Raw genomic sequence first — 26,884 nt, 5'->3', positions numbered from 1 at the left:
TTCCCCCCTCTCTTTATCCAAAGTGTTCTGCATATAATCCCATTTGTGATTTGCAGACAATGTATTTTAGCAGAAAAACAGAGGAAACCTAAGGCAAGAACAACAGAAGTTTCACCCCCCCCCCACCCCCCCCACCCAGCTGTGCAGCTAATTATGGCCTTGTCTGTTCACACCAGACCTATTTTCATTCATCATTTACAAATTCAAACTTGGTTACTGATTAGAAACCTGGCCCCACTTTCCTGTGGGCCTGATAACAAGCGAATCTACCACCATAGTGTCCTGAGTTGACCTGTGCAGGTAAGATGGTGCTGACCTCGTGTCAATCAGGTCTATTCTGGTTGAGGACCAGTGATGCCAGGTTGCCAGAGATGCCGTTTTCTTCCCTCGAGTGGCGCAACGAGGTAGTCGCCCTCCTTCCTCCTCTGACAATGCTAAATTCAAAATCGGGCCACTGCAAGATGGCTGCCGGGCTTTTTCATGCTGTTTCCATAAGCGACGGGTTGTGCAGCAGGCAATCTCGGGTGAGTCTGGCGCAGACGACTTGGGGCTGGAATCAGATCCAGGAGTGCTATCGGCCATGGACTTCCCCAGTCCTACCTTCGCGCAGCAGACCCTTGCCCAATGCCCCTTCTTCCCACAGCTGGAGCATGCAGAGTCTTTGGCCACGCAGTGGGCACGGGGATGCTGTCCCTTGACACAGAAAAAGCACTCCCGGGCTCGGGACATTTAAAAATGAATTCTGGTCCCACTTTGCTCAACAATTCTGAAAGCAGTTAAAATTCTTCCCTGACACCACCTGTGCAGAGTACGTCTCAGTGGCATTTATCAAATGATTCATTCAAGCAAACCCAAATCTCCTTTGAAATTTACTTCAAAAGGAAGGAATTAGGAGAGGGAAGAGGAAGGTGCAGGGAAAGAGTTACAGAAGGTCGGAAATGGATGAAGAAAATACACCAACGGTAAGATAAAGTGTGGGGGAAAGCCAGTAATAGGCAAGGGAAAGAAAGGGAGAGGACATGGGAGTGTGAGAGAGCATGGGGTGGGGATGAAGATGGATATTAAAGAGGAGGAAAGAGAGAAAGAAGGTAAATGGGAAGAATAAAGAGAAGGGAAGGATAGATAGACAGTAGGACAAAACATGAGGCAAGGGAGAGTGTGCATAGGTATAGATGGGCTCTCCTCTCCCTAAGCAATTATTCTGAGCTGAGGGGCTACTTTAACATTAATGCAAATAATGCATCCAACAATTTTAGAGACATAGAGTCACAATTTTTTGCCTAAGTGCTATGCAAATGGATTACAATGACAAAAGTAAACAAAATACTGTTGAGCCTGGCAACTTTTGTTAGAAACAGTCAATGACAGAACACAATGATACCTTGAATATTTACAGTTGCCTCCATACCACAAAATCCTGGGTGTATGAAGCAGTATGGATCAAGACTGCTTTTGTATTTGTAATTAACTTTACAAATTTGCACTTAAGATCATATTTATTCTCAGCTGTTCACTTTAATTATACAGAGAAAAAAAAATGAATGCATGGCCTTTATGTAATATAGCAAGAGTACTGAAGGCTTTCTGATCAGATTTGGAGCTCGGGTCAGATGGTTTGAACTGGACTCTGTGAGGCTGCAGAAGTGCTGGAGGGCAAATCTGCAGACACTCAGATACTCCGGCTGGGGGAGAGGGAGTCTCTTTTGTTTCTCTTTCGCTCATTGTAAATAGGCACTCGGCAATTTCTGCTGATGACTGAAGCAAATTTTGTGTAATACTAAATTGGTTTTATTATTTGACAATAAAGGAATCTTGAAACTTGGAACACCTTTGTTTGTGGGCTACGGGCTCATATAGGTCCATAGAAATTTAATGACCAACATGGATTTGATAGGCATAAAAAGCCTGTTACTCTGTGACACATTGACTCGAACTTGGAGAAAGTAAATAAAATCACTTACATTTCTTTTGCTGTTCTCGAATGATTTCTCTCCATTCAGCCCTTTCATAATCTGATGATATCAGGAATATATAGCTCTATAGAGATAGAGAAGTTTTACCAAATTGAAATTTCAAGAGAATATTTCGACACATATGAACAAAGTCTATCAGCAACCTTCTCTTCATTCAAACATACACCTTAAATCATTATCCAGATCACAATCTCTTCTCACTGCTACTCTCAGGCAAAGGTAGAGAAACCTGAAGTTTGCCATCTCTAGGTTCAAGAACCGTTTTTCTTCCAAGGCACTTCAACAACCTCCACCCAACCTTAACTATAACATTGCCCCAAGACCACCATAAAACTGCACGTCTGACATAGCATAGTTTTTGCACAAGCCAACTGTGAATATTTAACTATTTTCCTTTCCTTTCCTTTCTATTTATTAACTTTTCCCCCTCTTCTCGCGTGTTAACACTCAATGAATTGTCTTTTAATGTATCTGTATATTGTATGACAATTCAACCATTCAAATTATTTAGGAAACAGAATAGATGTGTCTCATGTGGGAGAAAAATAGAAAGAGTGAGAGAATTAACATGCTATTTAATGAATATTTGTTTCATGTGTTTGTCTAGTCTAGTGGTTTACAAACTGACCCCCAAACTCACATTCCACTTTAAGCAATCCCTCTGCCATCGGGTGCTCTGTGATTAGTAAGGAATTGCTTAAGGTGGGATGTGGATGGAAAGAACAAGTTTGAGAACCCCTGTTTTAATCATCCCTCATTGGCTCGTTATGTGCATGGTTTCATAATTCCAGAGGAAATGGGCCAATGACCATTTTTCTCAAGTGAAATATTTTAGTAAGAATTGAGTCTGGAGCAGTGGTTCTCAACTTTCCCTTCCCACCCACATCCCACCTTAAGCAATCCCTTACTCATCACAGGGATTACTTAAGGTGGAATCTGAGTTTGGGAGGCAGTTTGAAAAGCACTGGTTTAGTCCATTTCCCAAGGCTTGGTGTTCAAAAGATATAATTTTTTTCTGCTGTGGGTTCACTTTCAAGAAAATAGATGTTCAGCCAATTGATCATATTCAAATTTTTTAATTGAGAAATCAGACTGGTGAGTTAAAGCAAGGTGAGTGGATATGAATTGTGCCATTATCGTGCTGAGTTTCTGACTTATCTGGTGGTCCAGGAACCATACAAACCCAAATTCCACTCCCAGACTAACTGCACACCTACTATAACAGCAACACAGAGAGTACGATGTTAGCCATTCACCTTGCCATGTCTGTTATGTACTTTGAAAGCCATGTTTGGAGACATAATCAACAGCAATGATTCTTGTTCTGATAGTTTCTTTTTCAGCCGTTCAATTGCTTTGCTGCCCTTGTTTGCTCTCTGTAAACAAAAACAAAGAACAAAAATCAGGTTAGTACTTTTGGAACTCCAACTCTTTATAACAAAACAGTGTGTGGTCATTTTCAGATATTCATTTAATATGGAATCCCTCCATGACCATTCTCGACTTCATCTCAATTACTTGTGCATCCCTCAACAACACATAGACAGAATAAGGTTTCAAAATATGGCGCTGCACAAGATGGGCTTGGCAGTGGGAGGCTCAGGACCACGTCATTGAAAACTTCAGCTGTGCCTAAGGACTTTCAGCCAAAGAAGAGATGGAGCGGGGGCGGGTGGAGGGATGGGCAATAGAGTCCATAAACATCAAAGAAATGGTGGCAGATTGGAAAATGACATTTTAAATGTTGATGTTTCGCTGACTGGGTATCAGGATGAAATTTGGAACAAGCTTGACATTTTGAATGGGGCATGGGAGGTGTGTAAGGGGGTGTGGCACAGAACCCTGAAGAATTAAGGTGAGAAGAATTAGAGAGAGGCATAAATAATGCCAGAGGTAGGGGGATGGAGGGCAGATGGAAGCCTGAAGGACTAAGATAAGTACAGAACAACTCCGATTATCTGAAATTGGATTATCCAAAATCCTCAGTTATCCAAAATTTTTACGTCTGTTTGGCTCCAAAAAATTTTTCGGATAATTGAGGATTTCAGAAAAATCAGAAATCTTCATTTATCTGAAAAATTTCAAAGTCGAAATGATGTCAGTTCGCCTCCAAAAAGTTTTGGATAAATGAGGATATGCACTACAATCAGAAATCCTCAGTTGCCTGATATTTTTTTGGAGCTAAACTGACGTCACAGGTTGAAAAACGTTTGGAATTTTGGAAAAACCTCTGAGTAGAATTTTGAGTTTTTTGTTCAGGATTTTTGGTGAGAATTAAACATTATTTCATGCTTTAAAAATCCTTCCCTTGTTGTTTGTGGTTGTTTAAGCACTGGTTATAAATGATTTGCTGTTGCTACTGGGCTGTTTTAAAAAAGACCACTTCTCTGGAAAATAGCGTTTATCCAAAATAGGCCCGGTCTCTACCATTTTGGATAATCGAGGTTGTACGCAATTCATGTATCAACACAACTAAAACCTGGTTGTTCCAGAGTGGACATCAATAAACACTCCATGGCCAACATGCCCCAGGATCCCAAGCATTGCAATACTTTATGTCAAAAACAAACAAAAAAAATCAATTAGAAAAAGTGGAAAAATAATAGCAGCTCGGTGATGGAAATTTTCAAGATGCATTAATATATTACAAATCTCAAAGCTGGTATTGCCAGTGAGAATCCGAAATAACATTGGAGAGACAAACATGCTGATATGATAACATGTACAACTCATGACACCACAGTAACATTAAATATTATTTGACAAGGGTTTCTTTTAAAATTTCTTTTGTGATTTTGAGCAGCCAATCTCAACAGGAGCCATAGCCACCCCCCTCCCCCTGGGGGCCACAGCACCTTTAAGGAGGGCCCACAGACTGAAATCATCAAATATTTTTAATGCTTTTTATGAGTCAGTAGGAGAGAAGTACAGAAGAAACCCAAGACTTCAGTGCTTCATAGAGAAGGGGGGGCCATGAACTTTGAGCAGAGTGCCAAGGGGAAGTTGAGAATGGCTTGTTTAGAGATTGCGACACACAGATAAATGCCTGGAAATTCAATGGCAGAACGTAGTTTGCTGCCCTTATGCCACTGAAAATCCATGTTTGGTGCAACAACAATAATTTCCAAGCTGCAACTCATGATATGAATTATTCCACCGGAAAGGAAGGATCAGGTAAAATGAACAGGTAGGAAAGAAGATGAGCAAGTGAGAAGGAGAAAAAAGAGGGTTGGGAGAGAAAGAGATTGAAGGGTGGAAAAGAGGAAAGGGGATATGTGAAGAAACTGAGACGGTGGATACATTGGTTCGCACAGATTGCAGAACAATGCCTACAGAGTGGGAGGTCTATGCAAGAAAAGTATATTGAGGATTGTTACAAGTGAGGGCATCTCATGTCATTCGAGCAATTGAAGAATAAATACAATTTGTCTAATAGAAAATTCTTCTGCTATCTCCAACTAAGATCTTTTTTGAGGGACAAACTGGGACCATCTATGACCCTGCCCATGTGCAGTGACATGAAAATTCTAATTCAAAGGGGGAATGTGCATGTTTATGACCATGATGTATTTTATATTCCAAAGTGTGAAGGTGAGCTTACACAGGTCGAGGGAAAGGTGGGAGTTGGACTTGGGCACAACAATCCATGAGTGATGCTAGTCAGATCTGTGTCCGGACAGCATAACAGGTGGTGTGATACAATTTCCTGCATTAACTATACCTCACACCTCAAAAATCACATAAATCCAAACCAGAAATCTCAGAAGTGTGCTTGAGGTGTGGTGCGGGGATTGGAACCTTTGATCCTTCTGGGAGGACCTGGGGGGCATTCTGAAAAAAATTACAATGGTGGATTTTCCACAAGTTCCAGAATTGTACCTTCTGGGGAACATTATGAATGTGTGTTTTAAACTGTCCAAATACCAAATTCAGTTCGTGAAGGTCAGCTTGGCGGTAGCCAGGAAGTGTAGGGCAAGGGGAATTTTGTCCTTGTGTCTCAGGCAGAGGGGGCCATGGATCCAAAATTGGCGTGGTAATAGGAGGAAGAGGGTGATGGTGCAGGTGGCAGCACAGCTAGAGAAATTGGAGAAGGTACTTGGGTCACTTGCCTTCGTGAGCTCGGGCATACTGCAAGAAGGCTCTGGGCCTTTTCATAGTCGGCCTCCACATGGAGGCTGGCTAAAAGCCGAATGAAAAGGAAATTCTTACCTTTTCAAGCAAGCCCAGAAAAGCCAGCTCTGATGTCCCCTTTCAGCCTGGAAGTGGCTGAGGCATTAATGCAGCATTCAGGAGGCGTGGCTACTGGTACCATGACTCCATACAAACGCATTGAGCAATGGACAACTTTGCTACTCATAATCCCCCATGCAGCTGGAACCTCTGCATTTTCCAGAACAGAACGGTTCCAGCTGCGTGAGGGATTATGGATAGGGTAGACTGCCATTGCTCTGCCGCATATTGAGCTGTTGGCACCAACAAGCATCCCCAAAGGCCAAAGCGGCCCAGTGAGGTGCCAGAGGCCGGAGCAGCCAGTGGGGGTGTCACAGCACATTCTGGCCGCCCCCGATGGCCCCTGCCGGCTGCCCCTCCCCTGAGGGAGTCATGGAGGGAGAGGGGTGAGTGAGTGGGAGAGAGAAAATTGAGATGGGTCATGGGCTGACGGTGTTACTGCGACGTCATTAGCCCGCCCCTAGTCAGCCACTTGCAGTGGTAGTACATTCATGATGTGTGGTGGAGCGCTCTGCTGCTGACACTTCCTCAGAGAGGGATTGGAGTCAGTACCTTGGAGCCGGTTGGGGAGTATTCATAAAGCTAAGTTTTCCGACGTGAATCTCCGCCTTTACATTCGGATTTTTTTTGTTTTATGAAAGGGCCTACTGATACAATGAAAAGAAGGATGCGATAGCATCAGAAAGGCTGGCTTGGAAATTCACCAGGATATTGCCGGAAATGAACATTTCATTTCAGTTAAGAGAATATTTTGGGTTTATTTTTTGAAGAGTGGATTGAAGAGTCTCTTTCTGAGGATTGACAACATTTATAAAATTACAATCAGAGTCGTAGGATTTATGAGATGGAAATCATAATTGACAGAGGGTACGATGCTCTCCATTGTGTTTTTGTGAGTCTTCGGTGACGTACTGAATCTCCTCATGCATCTCATAAAGTATAGCTACTGGCGGGCCTTCATGATGGCATCAACATGGAGGTTCCAGGACAGATCCAAGAGAGCGACGGTAACTAGACTAAATGACACTAACGCCTACCATAATGACGTGCATGGTAATGGAACACATCAAATCCCACCTTCCAGCAACATTGGACTCGTTCCAGTTTGCCTACCTTTCAAACCAGTCCACAGAAGATGCAATAGGTTTGACCTTCCACTCCATCCTGACCCACCTAGAAAATGATGCTTCATTGACTTCCGCTCGGTATTTAACACTATTATAACTTCGAGGCTGGTGGATAAATTGACCTTGCGGGTCCTCAACACTCTCTGCAACTGGATTCTGGACTTGACAGAAGGACCAGTCTGTCCGGGATGGCAGCAAAACCCCAAATCCCTTCACAATGAGCATTGGCGTACCTCAGGACTATGTGCTCAGCCCGCTACTCAGCTGACTCATGACTGCACGGCCAGATTCAGTTCAAACAGAATCATCAAGTTTATGGATGATACAACAGTAGTTGGCCAGCAACAATGATTCGGCTTACTGAGAAGAGGATGGGCGGTTTGTCAAATGGCGTGAGAACAACTTATATGCATTGAAGTCTGGAGAAGCATTATTTTGCCTGATTGTTTATGTAAAATTAAAAACTTGAACTTGGCATCAAGAACAATACACAAAAGTAGACACCTGGTTGGTTAACATGAGATATCACAGGACTGATGAATAAAGAAAAGAAAATATATGGCCAAATTGAAAATCAGAGGGTCTTTTGCAGGAAGTGTAATGGAGTACTTTAAAAATAAATGATGAGGGTGAACTTGGAGCATGAAATATCACCGTCAGACATGCTTATGGAACATTCCAAAGCGATCTGTGTATATCGAAGACAAGAAAGTAACTCGGAAAAGTTGAATATGGACCAAATGGCAGCCTGAAGATGTTGGCAGAAAGCCCAATGAGTACTTCTCTGTATTTACAGGCAAGGATAGTATAGCTGGAGAATTCAGCTAGAGGTGCGGTGAAGATATCATTCTGAAGGAACAGCTGGGTGTCCTTGTGATTATAAAGATGGATAAAACTCTTAGACTAGATGAGATGTACCCAAGTCAGCTTGAGAAGGCAGGCGAGAAGATAACTGGAGCTCTGACAAACATCTTTGCTGGCTACAGGTGAGCTGCCAGATAACTGGTGGGCAATTAATGTACCCTTATCCAGGAAGGCAAATAATTGGATTCAGAGTTGGCTGGGGAATAGGAGACAGAGTGATAGTGCAAGGTTTCTTATTGTGATTAGAAGCCTTTGATTAGAAGCCTTTGACCAGTGCTATATCAGTACTGGGACCCTCACTATTTGGTATACACAGTAATGATTGCATATGAATGGAGGAGGTAAGATGAGGTAGCTTGAAAATTGATAGTATCATTAATAATGAGGAGAATAGTGAAAGCTATAGAATGATGCTGAGCAGTTGGTAAAGATAGGCAGAGCAAAGGCAGATCCTTTTTCATCCTCAGAAGTATGAGGTGATGCTCTTTAGGAGTACTCCTAAGAGCAGGACATACCCAATGAATGGTAGGGCCCATGGAGAACTGAGCAACCTAGTCAACATGCATCAAGCATGTTTATGTACTAGTCATGCTTGGGTGTCTCAAGAAAGGGTCTGACATGAAGTGCTGACTGACCATTTCTCTTGATGGATGCTACCTGATCTACTGAGTTGCTGGAGTCCCTCCAGCAGGACAGGCAGTACCCAAAGCTATGGTTTTGGTATGGTGGCAGGCTTACCACAGAGAGAACAGAATCCACCTTTGAAGGATACTATCTTCTATCACATGGAACAGGGCCACTAAGCAGGGTTTCAGAGCAATTTTATCAATCATCGCCCCACCCCACCCCGCCCCGTAACCTATTCTCTCACCAATTCCCACTTGCTCCATTTGATTCTCCTGCATAGTTAGAACATGTGAACTGGACACACAGTACTCAGGGTTAGGATCAAACCTGATCACTGGAGCAACATTAGCGTGCCACTCCCTTATCAAGAGATGGTGGGGAACAGAGAAGGCTGCTACTAAGAAGTGAAGGAGTAAGAGTACAAAGCATCCCTCTGGGCATCAGATTAGTTGCTGGCATTTCAGAGGAGCAGCAGAAATCAGAGAACTGTACTGCATAGGAGATATGGAATGATGACTCACACAGAAGGGAAATCATGGAAGACTACTGAAGAAAGCACAGGTAAAGAATTGTGTGGGCACATGATGAAATGGTCGGCATAAAATGCAAGGCCAAATGCATAAGATAAATAGAAGTCCACATCAAAAATGTCATGGTGTGATTGCATAGACCCTGGACACTTCTGTTCTGGAAGTAACAAATGAAAAATAAAGGGGCTGACAGAACAGAAGTATCCAGGCTCTGTGGAATGACTTCTGGTTGATTCCACAAGAACTCTGCTCTCAGTGAGCAACCATGGGTCAGTCTCCAGTTTAAACAAGATTCTCTCCTGTAGGTAGTGTCTCACTGGAGTTCACTACAGCCCTTCAAGCAATACACATCAATGTTCCAGGAGCTACTGCTTGTGTTGGCATGGATCTAGAGCCACAGTGAGTCACGCCATCTGGGCTGCAGCATAGCCACACAACATGTTGTTTTGTACATTTCTGAAGAGTTTAAAAGTCCTGATCCTTTGGGATTGTCAGGACTTCTATGCTCATCACTAGTTGCAGGTGCCACCCTCACCTGTGCCTTGCATTCATTTCTCCAGGGCAGCCATCTTGTCATTTCAGTTCCCCACCAGGAAAACTGCTTAATTTGACTTGTCAAATTATAAATTGTTGCAATCAGTTTCATTTAACTTCATATTTGGCTTTTACTTCGTCTAAAATGAAATGCATTTTAAGTTCAACGTTTAATATAAAACAAATGTTTCACCTTTCCTTTCACTGCAAAAGTTAATTATTTGGCGAACCAAATAACTTAAGTGGAGGTCCTGCAAGAGAGGAACTAATGGATTATTCACCTTGGTCAGGAAGGTGGCAGCTCCTCAATGCAAGGAAAACAGGGTGTGCACAGTTGAAAAAAGATTTGTGCACAGTCCTGGAATGTTAGCACCAATTGCTAACATTAATTGCTAACATCATACTTGGGCAATTATTTTTTTGTTCAGAACAACTGGCCATCTCAGGAAAAATCTCAAAAAACAACAGGAGTACAATGTTTCAAATCTAACTCCAGTGAGATTTTTCAACCACCATGTTCTTAATAACAAGAGGCTGTGTTCAACATTTACCAGCTTTGCTGAAGGGCCAATCATAACTCTGTGTTGATAACTGAACTGCAGCACAACCATTCCCCACACACACAGTGAACTCCACACTCAGCACTAACTCTTCCTTCCATCTTCAAGCACTTTGCTGCAAAGGACATGGCTTCCAGTATGCCTGGAGCTGACACTCCTTTTGATGGTTAACTACCATCAGCTCAAAGGAACAGCAGAGCAGGCTTAGGCACTTAACTGCATTGTGGGCTTCCAGTGGCACAGGCATTCAGAGACTGCATACATGTCCTGAGACAGGCATTCCTGTTAACTCCTGACAGGAGCACCTGATATAGACCCAGATCTTCTTTGAGACTAGTCCCTTTGTGGATAATGTGATTCATCAGCCGACTTTTAACAAGGGTCAATGTGCAGTCTAACTACACCCTAACATTTTATGACAGTCATAGAATCCCACAGCACAGAGAGAAATCCACATGCCCAGCTTGTCTGTGCTGAACAAGGTGCCCTCTTGTTTTTGTCCTACTTGCTCACATTAGGCCCAGACCCCTCCAAGACCCTCCCATCCATGGAGTTATCCGTGTTTCTTTCTTTTTAATATATTTTTATTGAGTTTAACATAATAAGCATACATAATAAATGATGATTACATAGTGAGTCAATTGTATACAAGCAAATGCATACTACGAGGAGAGGGAAAAAAAAATTAAGTAATAAAATGTGCATATCTACATTAATAGTTACTTATAGTAACTCCATCTAGTAATAAACATAATGAATGCAACTATGTCAGACATATTAATAGACTGTTATATTAAAATAAGAAGTGTTTCTTTCAGGAAACCAATATACTTGCCTTCACCACTTTGTCTGGCAGCTTGTTCCATGTGCCCATCACCTTTGGAGTGAAGAAATGCCCCATCACGTCCCTTCCACATCCCACCCTATTCTTAGAATCTCCCACTCTAGAATACAGACTGTAACTCTTCACCTCATGATTTTATAGCAGTAAGATCCCCTCTCAACCTCCTGTGCTCTAAGGAAAATCGACCTAGATTTTCCAGTCCTTCACAATAATAACTCAAAGTCGGTGACCCTGGCAACAATTTGTAAACCTCTTCTGTTCCCTTTCCAACTTTATAATATCCTTCTTACCAAAACAGCCCATAGTATTCCAAGTGTGGCACCACCAAAGTTTTGTACAACTTCAACACGAGTCCCAACACTTGTATTCAATGGCACGACCAGTGAAGGAAGGAAGACATCCCAAACACTCTCCTAATTAATCTACCTGTGCTGCCACCTTTAATTTAGACATACAGCACAGTGACAGGCAATTTTGGCTCACGAGCCCGTGCCGCCCAATTACACCCACTTGACCTACATCCCAATATGCTTTGAACGGTGGGAGAAAACCAGAGTACCCAGTGGAAATCTACGCAGGCATGGGGAGAATGTACAAACTGACAGCACTCGATTCAAACCCCAGACGCTGGTGCTGTAATTGCATGCCACTAACCGCTACACTAACTGTGCCACCCTTTGAAGAACAATTCCTTAGCCCAGTTCCTCATCTGCTCAAATCCATGGCAAACCCAGGTAAGTTTCTTCACTGTGCAACATTTTTGTCTGCACCAGAGGCAGTGCTGCCATTACAGCAGCATCACCATTTTGTTTTAAAAGTAACACCACCACATTTGTCACCTTCCATTCCTCTTGAATTTCTGACTTCAGCAATGAGTTAAAAATGTCTGTCAAGGCCCCAACAGGGCCTTCCCACTATGTTCTGGAATCTAGAAATTTATCCACCTTGATACAATCTAAGATTGCTAACACCTCTTCACTACTGATTCAAACATGCTCAAGGCTATCTTTAGCAATCTCCCCCACCTCCCTATTCTGCTCCACAACATGTTCATAAAATATTAACAAGATCTTTCCCATCTCCTCTGGCTCAACACATAGACTCCACTCCTGATCCTTCAGGGGACCTATCATTTTATTCCAATATGTTGGAGGCAGAAATTGTGGAGGATAAAATATTGGAAAGGCAATATATTATCTTCTGCAATTTCCACCACCTATAATGTGATTCCACCATCAGAGCCACCCTCCCTCACTGCCATTCAGGGCCCTATTCACATAGACTCCACTCCTGATCCTTCAGGGGACTTATTATTTCATTCCAATATGTTGGAGGCAGAAATTGTGGAGGATAAAATATTGGAAAGGCAATATATTATCTTCTGCAATTTCTACCACCTATAATGTGATTCCACCATCAGACCCCCACTCCCTCACTTCCATTCGGGGCCCTATTTAGTCCTTACATGTGAAGCAATACTTCACTTGTGAGTCTGCTAAAGTCATCTACTGCATCCGGTGCTCTTGATGTAGCCTTCAGAGACACTGGATGCAGACTGGGAGATCACAACATTGAAATCCTTCACTTCTCTACTGCAACAGCAGAGATCTCCCAGTGGCCAACCATTTTAATTCCACACTCCACTGTCACACCGTCATGCCTGACCATGACCTCATGCACTGCCCAACTGAGGGCTCCCAGAAATTGGAGGAACAACACTTTCTATTCCATCTTGTCATTTTCCAACCAGCGGGCTCAATATCAATTTCTCCAACTTCCACAGGCCCCTCCTCCAAACCTTTCTCATTCCCTATCTTCCTCTCATCCAACTCCCCAGCCCCTTCCCTCCTTCTCCTATCCCATCACTTCTCAGGTTTTTCTTTTCTACCCTCCCATCTGTATGCATCTGTGACTTCTTACCTGGTATCCTGTGCCCCTCCTTCTCCCCTTACTTTTTTATTCAGGCACCTGCCAGTTTTTGATTATACCTGATGAAGGGCCCAGGCCTGAAACATTTGTTCTCCTTTACTCTTTATTGATGCCACTTGACCTGATGAGTTCCTCCAGCCTGTTTGTGCATTGCACCCAACCCCAGCTTCTTCAGACTTTCCTGTTTAATTCCTTTGAACCTGTTTGCCTCTATCTGATGTAAACCTCCTGAACTGTGCCTTGTTCACCGGGGTTCCTTTACCTCATCTTTATCCAACAAGGAAAATGTTCATTCCAGACCTTCCTTTTCACACTCCTAAATGCCTCCCACTGGGCAGTAATGCTTTCTGCCCCAATTTAAAATTCTCGCGAGGACCAGTGTTATTCTTTTCTATAACTATCTTAAAGCTAATAAAAAGTGTTCCCCCAATGATACGTCAGTTACTTGACCAGCTTCACTCATCAGTACAAGGTCCAATACTGCCCCTTCATTGGTATGCTTTGCCACATATTTCTGTAGAAAGTTCTCCTGGACACGCTAACAAAGTTCAGAAGTTCAAAAAATAATCTTTTTATTGTCAAGTAATAATAATACATTAAAAATGTAATGTGCATGATATACAACTTTGATCTCACAAGATAACAGAGCATAAGTAGGCCAATCAACCCATTCGAATCTGCTCTGCCATTTTATCATGAGCTGATCTGTCCTCCCACTCAGCCCTTCTCCCTGTAACCCTCGATGAAGACTAATCAAATACCTGTCAACCTCTGCAGTTACCTCCTTTCCACAGACACATGTGGCAACAAGTTCCACAAACTTTCGACTCTCTCGCGAAAGAAATTTTCCACATCTGTTTTAAATTGATGTCCTTTCATCTGAAGTTGTGCCATTTTATCCAAGATTCTCCTACCATGGGAAACAACTTTGCCAAATCTACTCTGTTAAGGCCTTGCAGCCTTCAAAATGGCTCTATGAGGTCCCCTCTCATCCTTCTGTACTCCAACGAGTACAGTCCAAGAGCCGACAAATGGTCCTCATATGTTAACCCTTTCATTCTTCGTATCATTCTCATAAATCTTCTCTGAACCCTCTCCAATGCCAGCATGTCTTTTTTCAAATAAGGCACCCAAAACTGTACAGAGTACACCAAGTGAGATCTCTCCAGTGCCCAATGGAGTCTCAACATTACATCCCTGTTCTTGTATGCTATTCCTCTAGAAATGAATGCCTCTACATGAGGTGCATGACCATACACTTCCCAACAATGTATTTCATCAGCCATCTCTTTGCCCATTCTAATCTACCCAATTCTCTCTGCAACCTTTTGGTATCCTCAGCACCGCCTGCCCTACCACCTATTTTGATATCATCTGCAAATTTAGCCACTAAGCTATCAATTCCATAATCCAAATCATTTAGAGACAAAGTAAAAAGAAGTGGCTACAACACTGATCCCTGCGAAACATCACTGGTAGCCAACCAGAATAGGATCCAACTAATGATCTCTTCAAAAAATTGCCGCAGGTTGTCAAGTTTGAGTATAGGAATTGGGGTATTATGGTAAAAGCTGTTAAGACATTGGTGAGACCAAATTTGGAGTATTGTGTGCAGTTTGGATCACCTAACTACAGGAAAAATATCAATAAGATAGAGTGCAGAGAAGATTTTCTCAGATATTGCCCAGACTTCAGGAATTGAATCACAGTGAAGGTTAAACAGGTTAGGACTTTATTCCTGAAGCACAGAAGAATGAGGGGAAATTTAATAAAAGTATTTAAAATTATGAGGAGGATAGACAGAGTAAAAATAGATGGGCTTTTTCCACTGAGGGAAGGTGAGATCCAAACCAGAGGACATAGGTTAAGGGTGAAAGGGGAAAAATTAGGGGGAACACTTCACATAGAGAATGGTGGCAGTGTGGAATGAACTACCAGCTGAAGTGGTGAATGCTTCAAGTTTCAAGATTTAATTTATTGTCATTATAGTATAACAGGCCATATTACATGAAATTGCTTTTGCCGGCTTTAAGGCAGACAGATTCACCATTGGCAGATATTGCCTGAAGGAGAAGCAAAAGAGCGTCCCTCCGAAGTCACCGAGTATCCATGGATTCCCCTTCAGCACTCCTGCAGCCTCCTCAGCCACACAGAGTCCAGTCCAAACCATTGGCAACTGGAGCTCCAGATCTGAACCTCCAGCATGCTCACTAACCCTTTAGCGCCTTCAACACCCCCTCACATCCCTGTTCTGATACCTGGTACCCCTTCAGCCAGTTTCGTGCCAGTCTCCAGAGGCCCACAGCCTGGCGCGAATCTCCCAACAGCAGTCTCCAGCATCCCAATGCCTCCATGGGTCCTTTGCGTCGAGTCATTGGCAGTCCACTGCATGCTTTGGTCTTTCAGCCGCAGGGGCTCTCACTGGTCCGCTGCCATGGTCACCGCCTCATGGGTCGTCTGTCTCCTCTGCTTCTCCTTCTCAGATGGGGGATGGTCTCCCTCTTCTCTGGTGCCTGTGCCAGTCCTCCATTCCCCTGGAGTCTACAATCCCTTGTGCCTGCTGCCGATCATAGGCGCTGCCATCTTGGGAGTAGATCCCGCAGTCATGGGATTTTAAATAAAATTACCTTCAGCTCCTTTTATGGGTAGTTCAAAGCCTGTGCGGAGCTGACGACAGTTGACTGGGCTCCAGCAGCGCTGCCATAAGTAATAAAATATACGGGCTTAATTTTAACATTTAAGAAGAATTTGGACTGGAATATGGATGGGAGAGGCATGGAGGGCTATGGACTGGGTGCAGGTCAGTGGGATAAAGCAATAATTGGTTTGGCATAGACTAGAAGGGCAGAAGTAGCCTGTTTCTGTGCTGTAATGTTCTATGCTGCTGTTTTCCCCCTTCATCAGTCCTGTTACTCTGGTTCCCATCCCCCTGCCCCCGTAAGGCGAACAAAGAGTTGCCATTAGCATTGCCCGTTGTTCCTAACAATAGGAGAAAGAGAAGCAAGAGGGAGTCTCTTCAGATACCAAGTGTCTGTGGTTTCATCTTCAGCTCTTTCCCAGCTCATCCAATCCCTTAACACTTCGGCATTCCCAGTCAATGTTGGGGAAGGGTGATCTGTGGATAACAAATCAAGTTTGCACCTGTGTTTCTGTATGCATGGTCAAGAAATTTGTTTGCCTTGTTCTCTGGGCCATTAACCTTTCAGAAAGGTCAGACACCCACACATCAGTGTAGGCAGGGCTCTCCACACTTTCGACAGAGCACAACACAGACTCAGTGCATAACTTCCTTTCCAGAACCACACTCAAAATGGTGGAGGAACTCAGTATGTCAGGCAGCATCCACGGAAAGCAATAGACAGTCGATGTTTTGGGCCAAAACCGTTCATTGGGAGCAGTAAGAATGAGAGCTGGTTCCAGTTTTCCAGCATCTGTTCTCTTCTTGTTCACCACTACTTTCTATCCATCAAGTATACACAATTCATTTCATATAATCTATGTGAATGGTATAAAGGAATTTTTAAAAATCCATAGTTTCAGGACCTAGCCGCAACCTTTAAATGTTCTAATGGAAGCAATGAAGTTCAATTCCAAATTCTTCAGAGGATCAGCATTTGTTCACATACCTTGTTAAATTAACTTTGAACTGAAAGATTTATTAAGATAATTTTTCAAGAGTCACTTCACTGGATTTGATCAATTTAAGCTAGTTGACTACAGTCTTTTATCTGCAGATTAAGCTTCAGATAGGATGTACCAGAAACAGCTCCTTCCCCTCTGCCATCAGGTTTCTGAATGGACAATGAACCCCAGACACCACCTCACTTTTTCTTCTTTTGCACTAATTAAAAAAAAATTGATAGCAATTTTGCACCTGTAATAATGTTGCAAGAATCCTCTGCAATAGGTTGCCCACCTCTGACCTAAGACTCACTAGTTACAATTCCCAGGATTTTCCCTATTACCTCTAAACAAGGAAACTACATTTGTCATCCTCTAATACTCCAGTACCTCTCCTGTGGTCAGGGAGGCCGCAAAGATCATCTTCAACACCCCAGCAATCTCTTCCCCCGCTGCAGAAATCTGGAATGTATCTCACCTGGACTTATAGTATCTATTTTGTTGTTTTACACCTCACATTCACCAAGGTCCTCCCCCTGGTAAACACAATTCATTAAGGACCTCCCTTATCTCCCCCACCTCCAGGCACATTAACCTCTTGTTTATCCCAGAGTGGTCCTATCCTCACCCTAGCTACTCTCCTGTTCTTTATGCAATATAATACCTGCAGGTTTATCTTCATCTAACTTGCCAAGGCTTTCTTGTGGTGTCCTTCCTGGTTCCCTGACGTCTCATGATCCCTGCCTGTTTTTGGATCCGAAACCTTATATATACTTCCTCCTTTCTCTTGACAGACTTGTTAACCAATGGTCTTTTACCCTACCATTCTTTCCCTTTCTCAGTGGGACACACCTATCCAGAACCCAATGCAAGTGCCCCTAAATATCCTCCACATTTCTGCTGTGCATTTCCTTGATTCATCTGTCTCCCACTTACTCTCCCAAGTTCTTGATTAATCCTTTCATAATTAGCCTTTCCCCAATTAAACACTTTCCCATTGTGTCTTCTATCCTTGTCTGTAGCTGGAGAGGGAGTTGTGGTCACTGGCTTCAAAATGCTCACATAACGAGATGTCTGCCACCTGACAAGGTACATTACTCAGTACTAGATCCAGTAAGGCCATTCCTTTAGTCATCCTGTTCACGTGCTATGTCAGGAATCCCTCCTGGACACACCAATCAAATTCAGTCTCATCTAACTCTTTTGCACTAAGGAGGTGCCCATTAATATTGTAGAAGCTGAAGTCTTCCATGATAACAGCCTTGTTATTTTTGCACCTTTCATAAATCTGCCTACTTATCTGCTCCTCAGGGTCCTGGTAGCTATTTGGAGACTCACAGATTACTCCCATTAGAGTGATCACTCCCTTCCTGTTTGTGACTTCTACCCACAATGACTCAGATGATCCCTCCTCAACATCCTCTCTTTCTATCACTGTGATACCACTCTTATTAGTAATGCTACTCCTCACTCTTTTCCCCTCATCCCTATCCCTTTTGAAACATCTAAGTCCAAGATCAACAAGCAGCCATCCTGTCCTTGTGTCATCCAAGTTTCTGTAATGGGACGAGTGGACACAGCCTCAGAATCAAGAGGAATCCCTTTAAAACCAAGATGAGGGCAGTGATCCTATGGAATTCGTTGCCACAAACAGCTGTGGAAGCCATGTCATTGGATATACTTAAAGCAGAGGTTGATAGGTTCTTGATTTGTAAGGATGGGAGAAGTGAGGGTAAAAGAGTGGAGACAGTATGTGGACAGTGTGACTAAAGGAGTGGCCATACTGGATCTAGTATTGGATAATGGATCTGGTCAGGTAGCAGACATCTTGGTATGTGAGCATTTAGGAGATGGTGACCACAACTCCCTGACCATTAGCACAGCTATAGACAAGGATAGAAGACAAAATGGGAATGTGTTTAATCAGGAAAAGGCTAATTATGATAGGATTAGGCAGTTCAGCCATGATTCAAATGGCAGTGTAGAGTTGATGGGTGGAATCGCCTAATTCTGTTCCTACGACATGGTCTTATGATTTATTTCTAATCTGAACACTTTGATATGGTAATGGGGGTTCTCTGAGAACTCTACTGGCTTATGAATCAAATGCAGCAAACCTCATTGGGTAAAAAATACCGGTCAAGAAAGTATTCCTGAATTTGTTATATATGGTTCCCATTCTTGGCCTTTTAACATTACTCCAAATTGGCATATGTTTCTCATATTTTGATATTCATTTATATTCAACAGCTGCTGGCAAGGTCTCCTTGGACTCCAGAATGCAGAATGTGAAGAAACTTGGCTCTGTCGGATTCACAAATGAAGTATTTTTCCAGTACCGACATAAACAAAGCCATTAATTCAGATCTTGCATAGGAATGTATATTGGACCAAAGAGTTAAAAGAACGAGAGCGAGAGAGAGAGAGAGAGAGAGAGAGAGAGAGAGAGAGAGGGAGAGAGAAAGGAAAGAGGAGAGAGCAAGTTTATATTCTTTTCAAATTACCTTTTCTCTTTGAATTTCGTTCTTGATATGAGAGATCTTTATTTTCATGGTGTCCAATTCTTCATCCTGTACTATAGTTGGAGAGTCTGATTCATCAAGATTTTGAAAGCTCAGATCGGCGAGAGGAATGTACCATTTACAATCATACTGCTGGCTCTTCCTAAGACAGAAAGAAAAGCATTCTTATCAGAGAGGCTGAGAATGAAAACATGGAGGGATTTTGCACATTTGTTCTCAATACTTATCCTGTTTGGAATCAGTGCCATTCAACTGCACTGCCATGGTGCCATTATCACCAGCCTGCAGACTATCAGGTTGAATTGGTACTTTCAAATGGGCAGATTGTCATCAGATCTTGGAAACAGAGCAGCAAGATCCAAACTCCTGGATGTACACTTGAATGTTTTCGATCCTGGGCTTCCCTGGCTCTTAAAGGATAGTAAAATCATCAGGCAGACTCAATGGCTGAATTGCCTATTTCCATTCCTATGTCTGGCCTGCAGAGGGTGTGTAAACTCGAGGACCTCTTCCACCCCGCACACAACATCTTTCAGCTGCTTTGGTCATAGAAGATACAGGAGGATCAGAACTAGCACCACAGGATGAGGAACAGCTTCTTCTCACAGGCAATGAGAATGCTGAACGACCAAAGGAACTGCTCACACTAACCATCTGAGACTCATTCGTACAGAACAATATTTCTTTCTTTCCTGCATATGTATTATTTGCTGTATGTGTGTCCTGTCTGGTTGTGTGTCTGCGTGTTTTGCACCAAAAACCAGAGAACGCTGTTTTGTTCAGTTGTATTTGTACAATCAGATGACAAACTTGACTATGTCTTAGAGTCTTATAAAGTTTTTTAATGGAATTTTAGTTTAATTTTTTATGGATTTAGGACATGGAGTATACACATGAAAATAGGCTCTTTGGCCCATTGTCCATGTTAACCAGGGTGCCTACGTCAGCCAGTACCATTTGCCTGCACTTGGTGATTGTCCATCTCAACCTTTCTTGTCCATGTACCTATCTAAATGTCCTTCAAATGCTGTACGGGTATCTGTCGCTATCATCTCCTCTCATAGCACATTCCAGGTGTAGCAGGGAATGCTGTTTAACTCTAAATGCTCTTGAATCACTGCAATCCATCTAGCAAGGAATGCTATTGGATAGGAAGTGTGATGGTTTTGACGTGCAGATGATGAAGCAATATATTTGTAAGTAAGGATATTCAGGGAGAGAGGACATAGGAGCAAATAAACTGGAGTGGTGATATGGGAACAGATGATCAGAAATAGTCGCAGGAGTAGAATGATCGAGAGCACATAGAAATAGAAGTTAAAGGGTCCGGAAAAGGTCAGTGGATGCCATTCAAGATTATATATTCCACATTCCTGTCCATCTGTAGTAGTCTTTCATCACCATGTTTGCAAAGAATCTATCAACCCCCGCTTCCACCACCCTTTGAGGGACAGTTTCAACGACTAATGGCCTATCAGAGAAGGAGCTTTCATTTCTCTGTGCTAAATGCAACCCCTATTTTTGAACAGTGACTTTCAAGATCATCACATCAGAGCAAACATCCTCTCCACAATCCATCATGTCAACACCCCTCAGGGTCTAGTATATTTCAATCAAGTCACCTCTACCTCTTTTAAACTCTGGGACACTTACTCGGAACAACTTGGCAGAACAGTGACTTGGACTTAGCAGTGAGCTCTACAGTGGCCTGCCCAGAATTTGTGACCACATAGGTCTCCCTCCAGGTGCTCTGCTTTTTTCCACAAAGCAGGCTGGTAAATTAATAGGCTATTGTAAATTATCACTCTGCGTAGAACCTGGACAGTTGATGGGAAAGAAGGCAGAAGAAAAAGTATCATCATGGGATTAGTGTAATCTGGAGAATGATGGGTGACAGGGATGGGTTTAAGAACAGCTTCCACCTGATTTAATTTCTCATTACTTGCCAGCTATTTATTTCCCACTCCTCAGTACTCCAGATATATTCTCACTAAGGCCAGTTCAATTACACTGGCAATCTACACATTGATCTTTTGTGAAAAATGCTAGAGGCCATCCAGATCCCACTACATTTTAGGACCCTGCACTCACTCAAAAATTACTTCACATGCTTTAAATTTTTAGGCAGGAATGGGAATAGGGCAGATGGTGAGGGGGAAGAGATTTAAGTTTGGCAATGGCCAGGTGACGGGGTGGGGAGATGAGGGGGAGTGGGGATAGGGAGGTGAGGGGAGTGGAGAAGGGGAGGTGGGATGGGGAGGTAAATGGGTGTGGGATGGGGAGGGGTATTGGGACTGAGAATGGGGAAGTGAGGGGGAGGTGAGGGGGTGGAGATGTGGAGGTGAGGGGAGTATGAGGATTGGTAATAGGACTGGGGATGTGGTAGTGGGGATGGGGTAGAGAGGGGGTGGGGATGGGGTAGAGAGGGGGTGGGGATGGGAAGATGATGGGGAGGTGACAGGGAGTGGAGATGGGGAGATGAGGGGGGTGGGGATGGGGTGGTGAGGGGGTGGGGATGGGAAAATGGGAAATAGGATGGGGAGGTGACGGGGAATGGTTGGGGAGGTGAGGGAGAGTGGGGATGGGGAGGAGAAAGGGTTGGGGTTGGGGAGGTATGGGGGATGGGGAGGTGACAAGATTGAGGAGGTGAGGGGGTGAGGTGAGGGGGTGAGGTGAGGGGGTGAGGTGAGGGGGTGAGGTGAGGGGGTGAGGTGAGGGGGTGAGGTGGGGAGGTGAGGGGGTGGAGGTGGGAAGGTGAGGGGGTGGAGGTGGGGAGGTGAGGGGGGAGGTGGAGGTGGGGAGGTGAGAGGGGAGGTGGAGGTGGGGGAGGTGGTGATGTGGAGGTGGGGAGGTGAGGGGGGTAGAGTTGGGGAGGTGAGGGGGTAGAGATGTGGAGGTGAGGGGGTATGGGGATAGAGAGGGTTATTGGGACTGAGGATGGGGAGGTGGGAGTGGGGAGGTGAGGGGTTATGGGGATAGAGAGGGTTATTGGGACTGGGGAGGTGAGGGGAGTGGGGAGGTGAAGGGGTGAAGGTGGGGAAGTGAGGGGGTGTGGGATGGGGAGGTGAGGGGCTGGAGATGGGGAGGTGAGAGGATGGGGATGGGGAGGTGAGGGGGTGGGGATAGGGAGGAGGGGTGTGTGGGATGGGGAGGTGAGGGGGTGTGGGATGGGAAGGGGTATTGGGATTGAGGATGGGGAAGTGAGGGGGGAGTGGGGAGGTGAGGGGGAAGTGGGGATGGTAGTAGGGGAGAGGAGTAGGGACATAGGAACAAGTGAGGTGCTAGTAGTGGTGACCTGGCAGAAGTAATAGTAACTGCATGAAGGAGCCCTAGCTAAACTGGAGTCAATGGTGAATCACACCGCACAAAGGGAGATTGTTGTGGTGTTGCGTCATCAATCATTTCAGCCCCTGGAGCTCTCTGCAGGAGTTCCACAGTGTAGTGCCTTGGGCCCAACCACCCTCATGAATGATCTTCCTCCAGTTGTTGCCTCAGAAGTAGGGATGTTCAGCACCATTTGCAACACTTCATATAATGAAGAAAGCCATAACCAAATGATGCAAGTCCTGAACAATATCCAGGCCCAGGCTGATAGGTGGCAAGTCACATCATGCCACACAAGTGGCAGGCAAGGACCATGTCCAACAAGAGAAAATCCAGCTTTTACTCTCTGACAGTCAGTGGCAATGACATTCAGAGAATCCCTCATTATCAACATCCTCAGGGTCACCACTGAATTGGAGGAGCTAAGTGTACAAGAGCATGAATACTGAGGTGAGAAACTCACCTCCTCACTTCTCAAAGCAAGTCCACCGTCTTCAAGGCTCAAGCCAAGAGTGTGATGGTACACTTTCCACTTACCAGGATGAGTCATGAGCACTCAACAAGCTTGGCACCACATAGGACATAATAGCCCACTGGATGGGAACCCTGTCCACAACCATTTCCTCACTCCATCAATATCGCACCGGAGCAGCAGTTTGTATCATCTGCAGGATGCACTGCAGCAATTCCCTGAAACTCCTTCCAAACCCACCACCTTTACCTGGAAGGATAAAGGTAGCAAAAACAATTGAGTTGCCCTCCAAGTCACGAGCTAGCCTGAAGGAAATGTATCACTATTCCTTCACTACTGTTGATCAAGGCATTTGGTATAAAAGAACACCTCAATGATCACAGCAGTTTAAGAAAGCAGCTCACCGTGACCTTCTAAAAGGCAATTAATGAGAGGCAATTATATGCTAGCTCAGCCTGTGAACCCACATCTCCTGAACGAATACAAAATTTGAATTGTTTTCTAAAATAGTATTGCTGATCTTAAAACAAATCCTTCTTATGTGCAAATACAGAACCTGCTCGGAAATAGAACGGTACAGTACAGGAACATGCGTTTTGACCACAATGTCTGTAATGAACATGATGCTAGATTAAATTAAATCTCTGCTGCCTGCTCATAATCCGTCTCCCTTTATTCTTTGCCTGCCTATTGAACCTCTCAAATGCTTCCACCACCTCCCTGAGCAGCCTAGTCCAGGCTTCGACCACTCACAGTAAGATTTGCCCTCACATCTCTTTTAACCTCTTCCCTCACCTTTAACATATGTTTAAGTTGTCTCAGGGTTTTACCCTGTGACCTGCTTGAATGCTCAGTAGGTCAGACAGCATTACTTCTTTGTAAAGTTATTTTAGCTGATTCTCTATACTGGTCTTCATTCAAAGTAACCAGAAATGTTAAAAGCAATTTAATACTTTTGAAACTGAAACACTGGCCTGCCTTGCTTGATGTTTTAAGTACTGTGTTGTGTTGTTCATGTGCAATACAGTTGTAAGTGCACAGATGCGTGTACAGTGAAACACAAAAGTCTACAGATGCAGTGATTGTAGTAAACACAGAAATGCTGGAGGAACTCAGCTGGTCTCAGAGCATCCATAGGAGGTAAAGAAATATAACCAAAGTTTTGCGCTTGAGCTCATCTTCAAGTAGGCAGTGCTGATGAAAAGAAATAGCAGGGGGAGGAGTACACACCAACAGACAAAAGGTGGTAATTGGATATGGAGGAGATGCCAGGAGAAAGGAAAGGTAGAGAGAGAGAGAGAGGAAGAGAAGAAGAGAGATGGGGTGTTGACTCACAGAAACTGGAGAAGTCAATAGGCCCTTTCATGCCAAGCCTCCACCTGGAGGCCGGCTACAAGTGTGGAGGGAAAACATTAACTCACCTTTCATGGAGCAGCCCTAAAAACTTGGTCTTGCGTCGCATCCCTGTTGAGCGGCACCTCTTAGCGCCCTCCGGAGCCGGTGGAGGAGGGGCAACTGGTGCCCTAACGCCGCCTGCAGAGTCGAGGTCATTCATACAGGCCGAGCTGTCAGTGTTTTAAAAATCCCGTTCCTGCATCTCAGGCTGATGACATCACCGCAATGTCATCAGCCCGTCCCTAGCATTACATTCATGCAAGGTGTTCTGCCGCTGACCCTTCCCCCGAGAGGGACTGCAGTTGGTGGCTTGTATTCATGGAGGGAAGTCTTCCGATGTAAGGGCAGAGAATCTCCACCTTTACACTTAGGCTTTTTCACTTTATGAAAAGGCCTTAATGCCACCCAGTTGAAGGAAACCCAGACGGAGTATGAGGTGCTGTTCCTCCAATTTGTGGGTGGTCTCAGTCTGGCAGTGCATGAAACCAGACATGTTGGCAAAGGGGCAGTTAATTGAAATAAGTGGTTACTGGGAAATCCATATTATGACAGCAGAAAGAGCCAAGGTGCTAAACGAAGTGTTCTACCAGTCTGCGTCCAGCCTCAATGATGTAGAGGAGACTACAATGGGAGCGCCAGATGCAGTAGATGACCACTGTAGATTCACGTGAAGTTTTGCTTCATTTGGAAGGATGTTTAGGGCACCAAATGGTGGTGAATGAGGAGGTATGGGTGCAAAAAGATCATTTGGTTTGGTCACAGGGGAAGTGCCAATGGAGTGATTGGCTGGAAGGTAGAAGTGGACAAAGCAGTCATGGAAGGAGTGATCCCTGTGGAAAGCAAAGGGGGAGGAGAAGGGATGATGTGCCTGGTGGTGGCATCACATCGTAGATGGCAGAAACGGTGCGGGATGAGACATTGGATGTGGAGGCTAATGGGGTGCTAGGTGAATCCTGACCTTGTTACACTTGGGCCCTGATGGAGCCAGGGAAGACGTGGGTAATGGAGGAGATGCGAGGAGGGCCAAGTAGATGGTGGTAGAAGAGACACCATGTTCTCTGAAGGAGGAGGATATCTCTAATAATCTGACATGGAGGACCTCTTCCTGGGAGAAGATGCGATGGAGACAGAGAAACTGCAAGAAAGGAATGGTACTTACACATGCAAGTACATATGGTGCAGTGCACATGCAAGACCATAGACCATGAGGATTGGTGCAAAAATAGGCTATTCAGCTCATTGAGTCTACCCTGCCTGTTAATCATGAGCTAATCTATTTTCCCACTCAGCCCCACTGCCTGTCCTTCTCCCCATAACCTTTGATTCTCCAGCTAATCAAGAGCCTAAATACACTGCCTTAAATACACTGAATGATCTGGCCTCCACAGCCACAGCACATTCCACAGATATACCACCTGCTAGCTGAAAGAAATCCTCTCTAAGCGGGCACCCTTCAATCTTGAAATTATGCCCTCTTGTCCGAAATGCACATCATGGGAAACAACCTGTCCATGCCTTCAATAAGTGAAATATTTTAATGAGAACCTTCCTCATTCTAATTCCAACGAATAAAGGCAAAGTCAAACACGTCTCATATGATGACCCTCTTCAATGTCTTAAATGAGGAGCACAGAACTTCTCACAAAACTCCTAGTGAAGTCTCACCAGTGCCTTATAAAGCCTCTACATCACATCCCTCCTCTTGTATTCTATTCCTGTGGAAATAAATACCAGTAGTACAGTTGTAAGTACATGTGCACTGTTGTATTTGTGTAGTAGTTAGTACACGTGTAGTAGATGTAGGTACACATGGAGTCTAGTACCCATGTAGTACAGGTGTAACTACATCTGGAGTATAGTCCACGTGTAGTAAAGTAGTAGGTACATACATTGTGCAGCCTCGTGTGACAGATTATGTAATACTTTACATTGTATATAGGTATGTTTTAAAGAAGATAAATTGTGGGAGGTTTTAGTGTAGGTCAAATACAAAATCTTTTTCAAAACAGATCTCATTTAAAATGCCAGAACTCTGCTCAAGTCAGGCAGTCCAGGCTCCAGGTGCCTTTGCAAAAACTTTGAAGAATGCCTATAAGGACTTCACAAGTAGGTGTTAATTGGAGTAATGGATTATTGTTTTGGAAAGCCACAGATGAATAAACTCAGAAGATTGGGTCCAGTGCCGCACTCTGAGTGCAGTTTGCTGTTCTAAGAGGGTCATGTGGTTTTCTCGGAGAGAGAGAGAGAGAGAGGGGGGGGGGAGGGAGAGAGAAAGAGAATTCAGTTCTACAGTTCAGCAGCAGCAGCTGGGACTGGAACAGGACAAGCTGGC

At 44.0% G+C, this 26,884-nt stretch overlaps 1 protein-coding gene across 2 annotated transcripts in view; it reads right to left on the bottom strand.

Moving 5' to 3' along the window:
- The window catches only part of LOC138761507 (breakpoint cluster region protein), a 294,540-nt gene that overhangs the window by 117,689 nt on the left and 149,967 nt on the right, over positions 1-26,884 (bottom strand). For both annotated transcript variants that reach the window (XR_011356352.1, XM_069933745.1), the window contains exons 10-12: positions 19,344-19,503; positions 3,230-3,349; positions 1,962-2,037 (exon numbers count right to left, since the gene is read on the bottom strand). Coding sequence is in view for 1 of the 2 variants with exons in the window: in XM_069933745.1 (XP_069789846.1) it covers positions 1,962-2,037; positions 3,230-3,349; positions 19,344-19,503 (356 nt within the window). In the remaining variant the exon portion in view is untranslated. The remainder of the gene's footprint in view (positions 1-1,961; positions 2,038-3,229; positions 3,350-19,343; positions 19,504-26,884) is intronic.

This window comes from Narcine bancroftii, chromosome 4, assembly GCF_036971445.1.
Source record: "Narcine bancroftii isolate sNarBan1 chromosome 4, sNarBan1.hap1, whole genome shotgun sequence".
Lineage (NCBI taxonomy): Eukaryota > Metazoa > Chordata > Chondrichthyes > Torpediniformes > Narcinidae > Narcine > Narcine bancroftii.
This window is presented reverse-complemented; position numbering and strand designations above follow the sequence as displayed.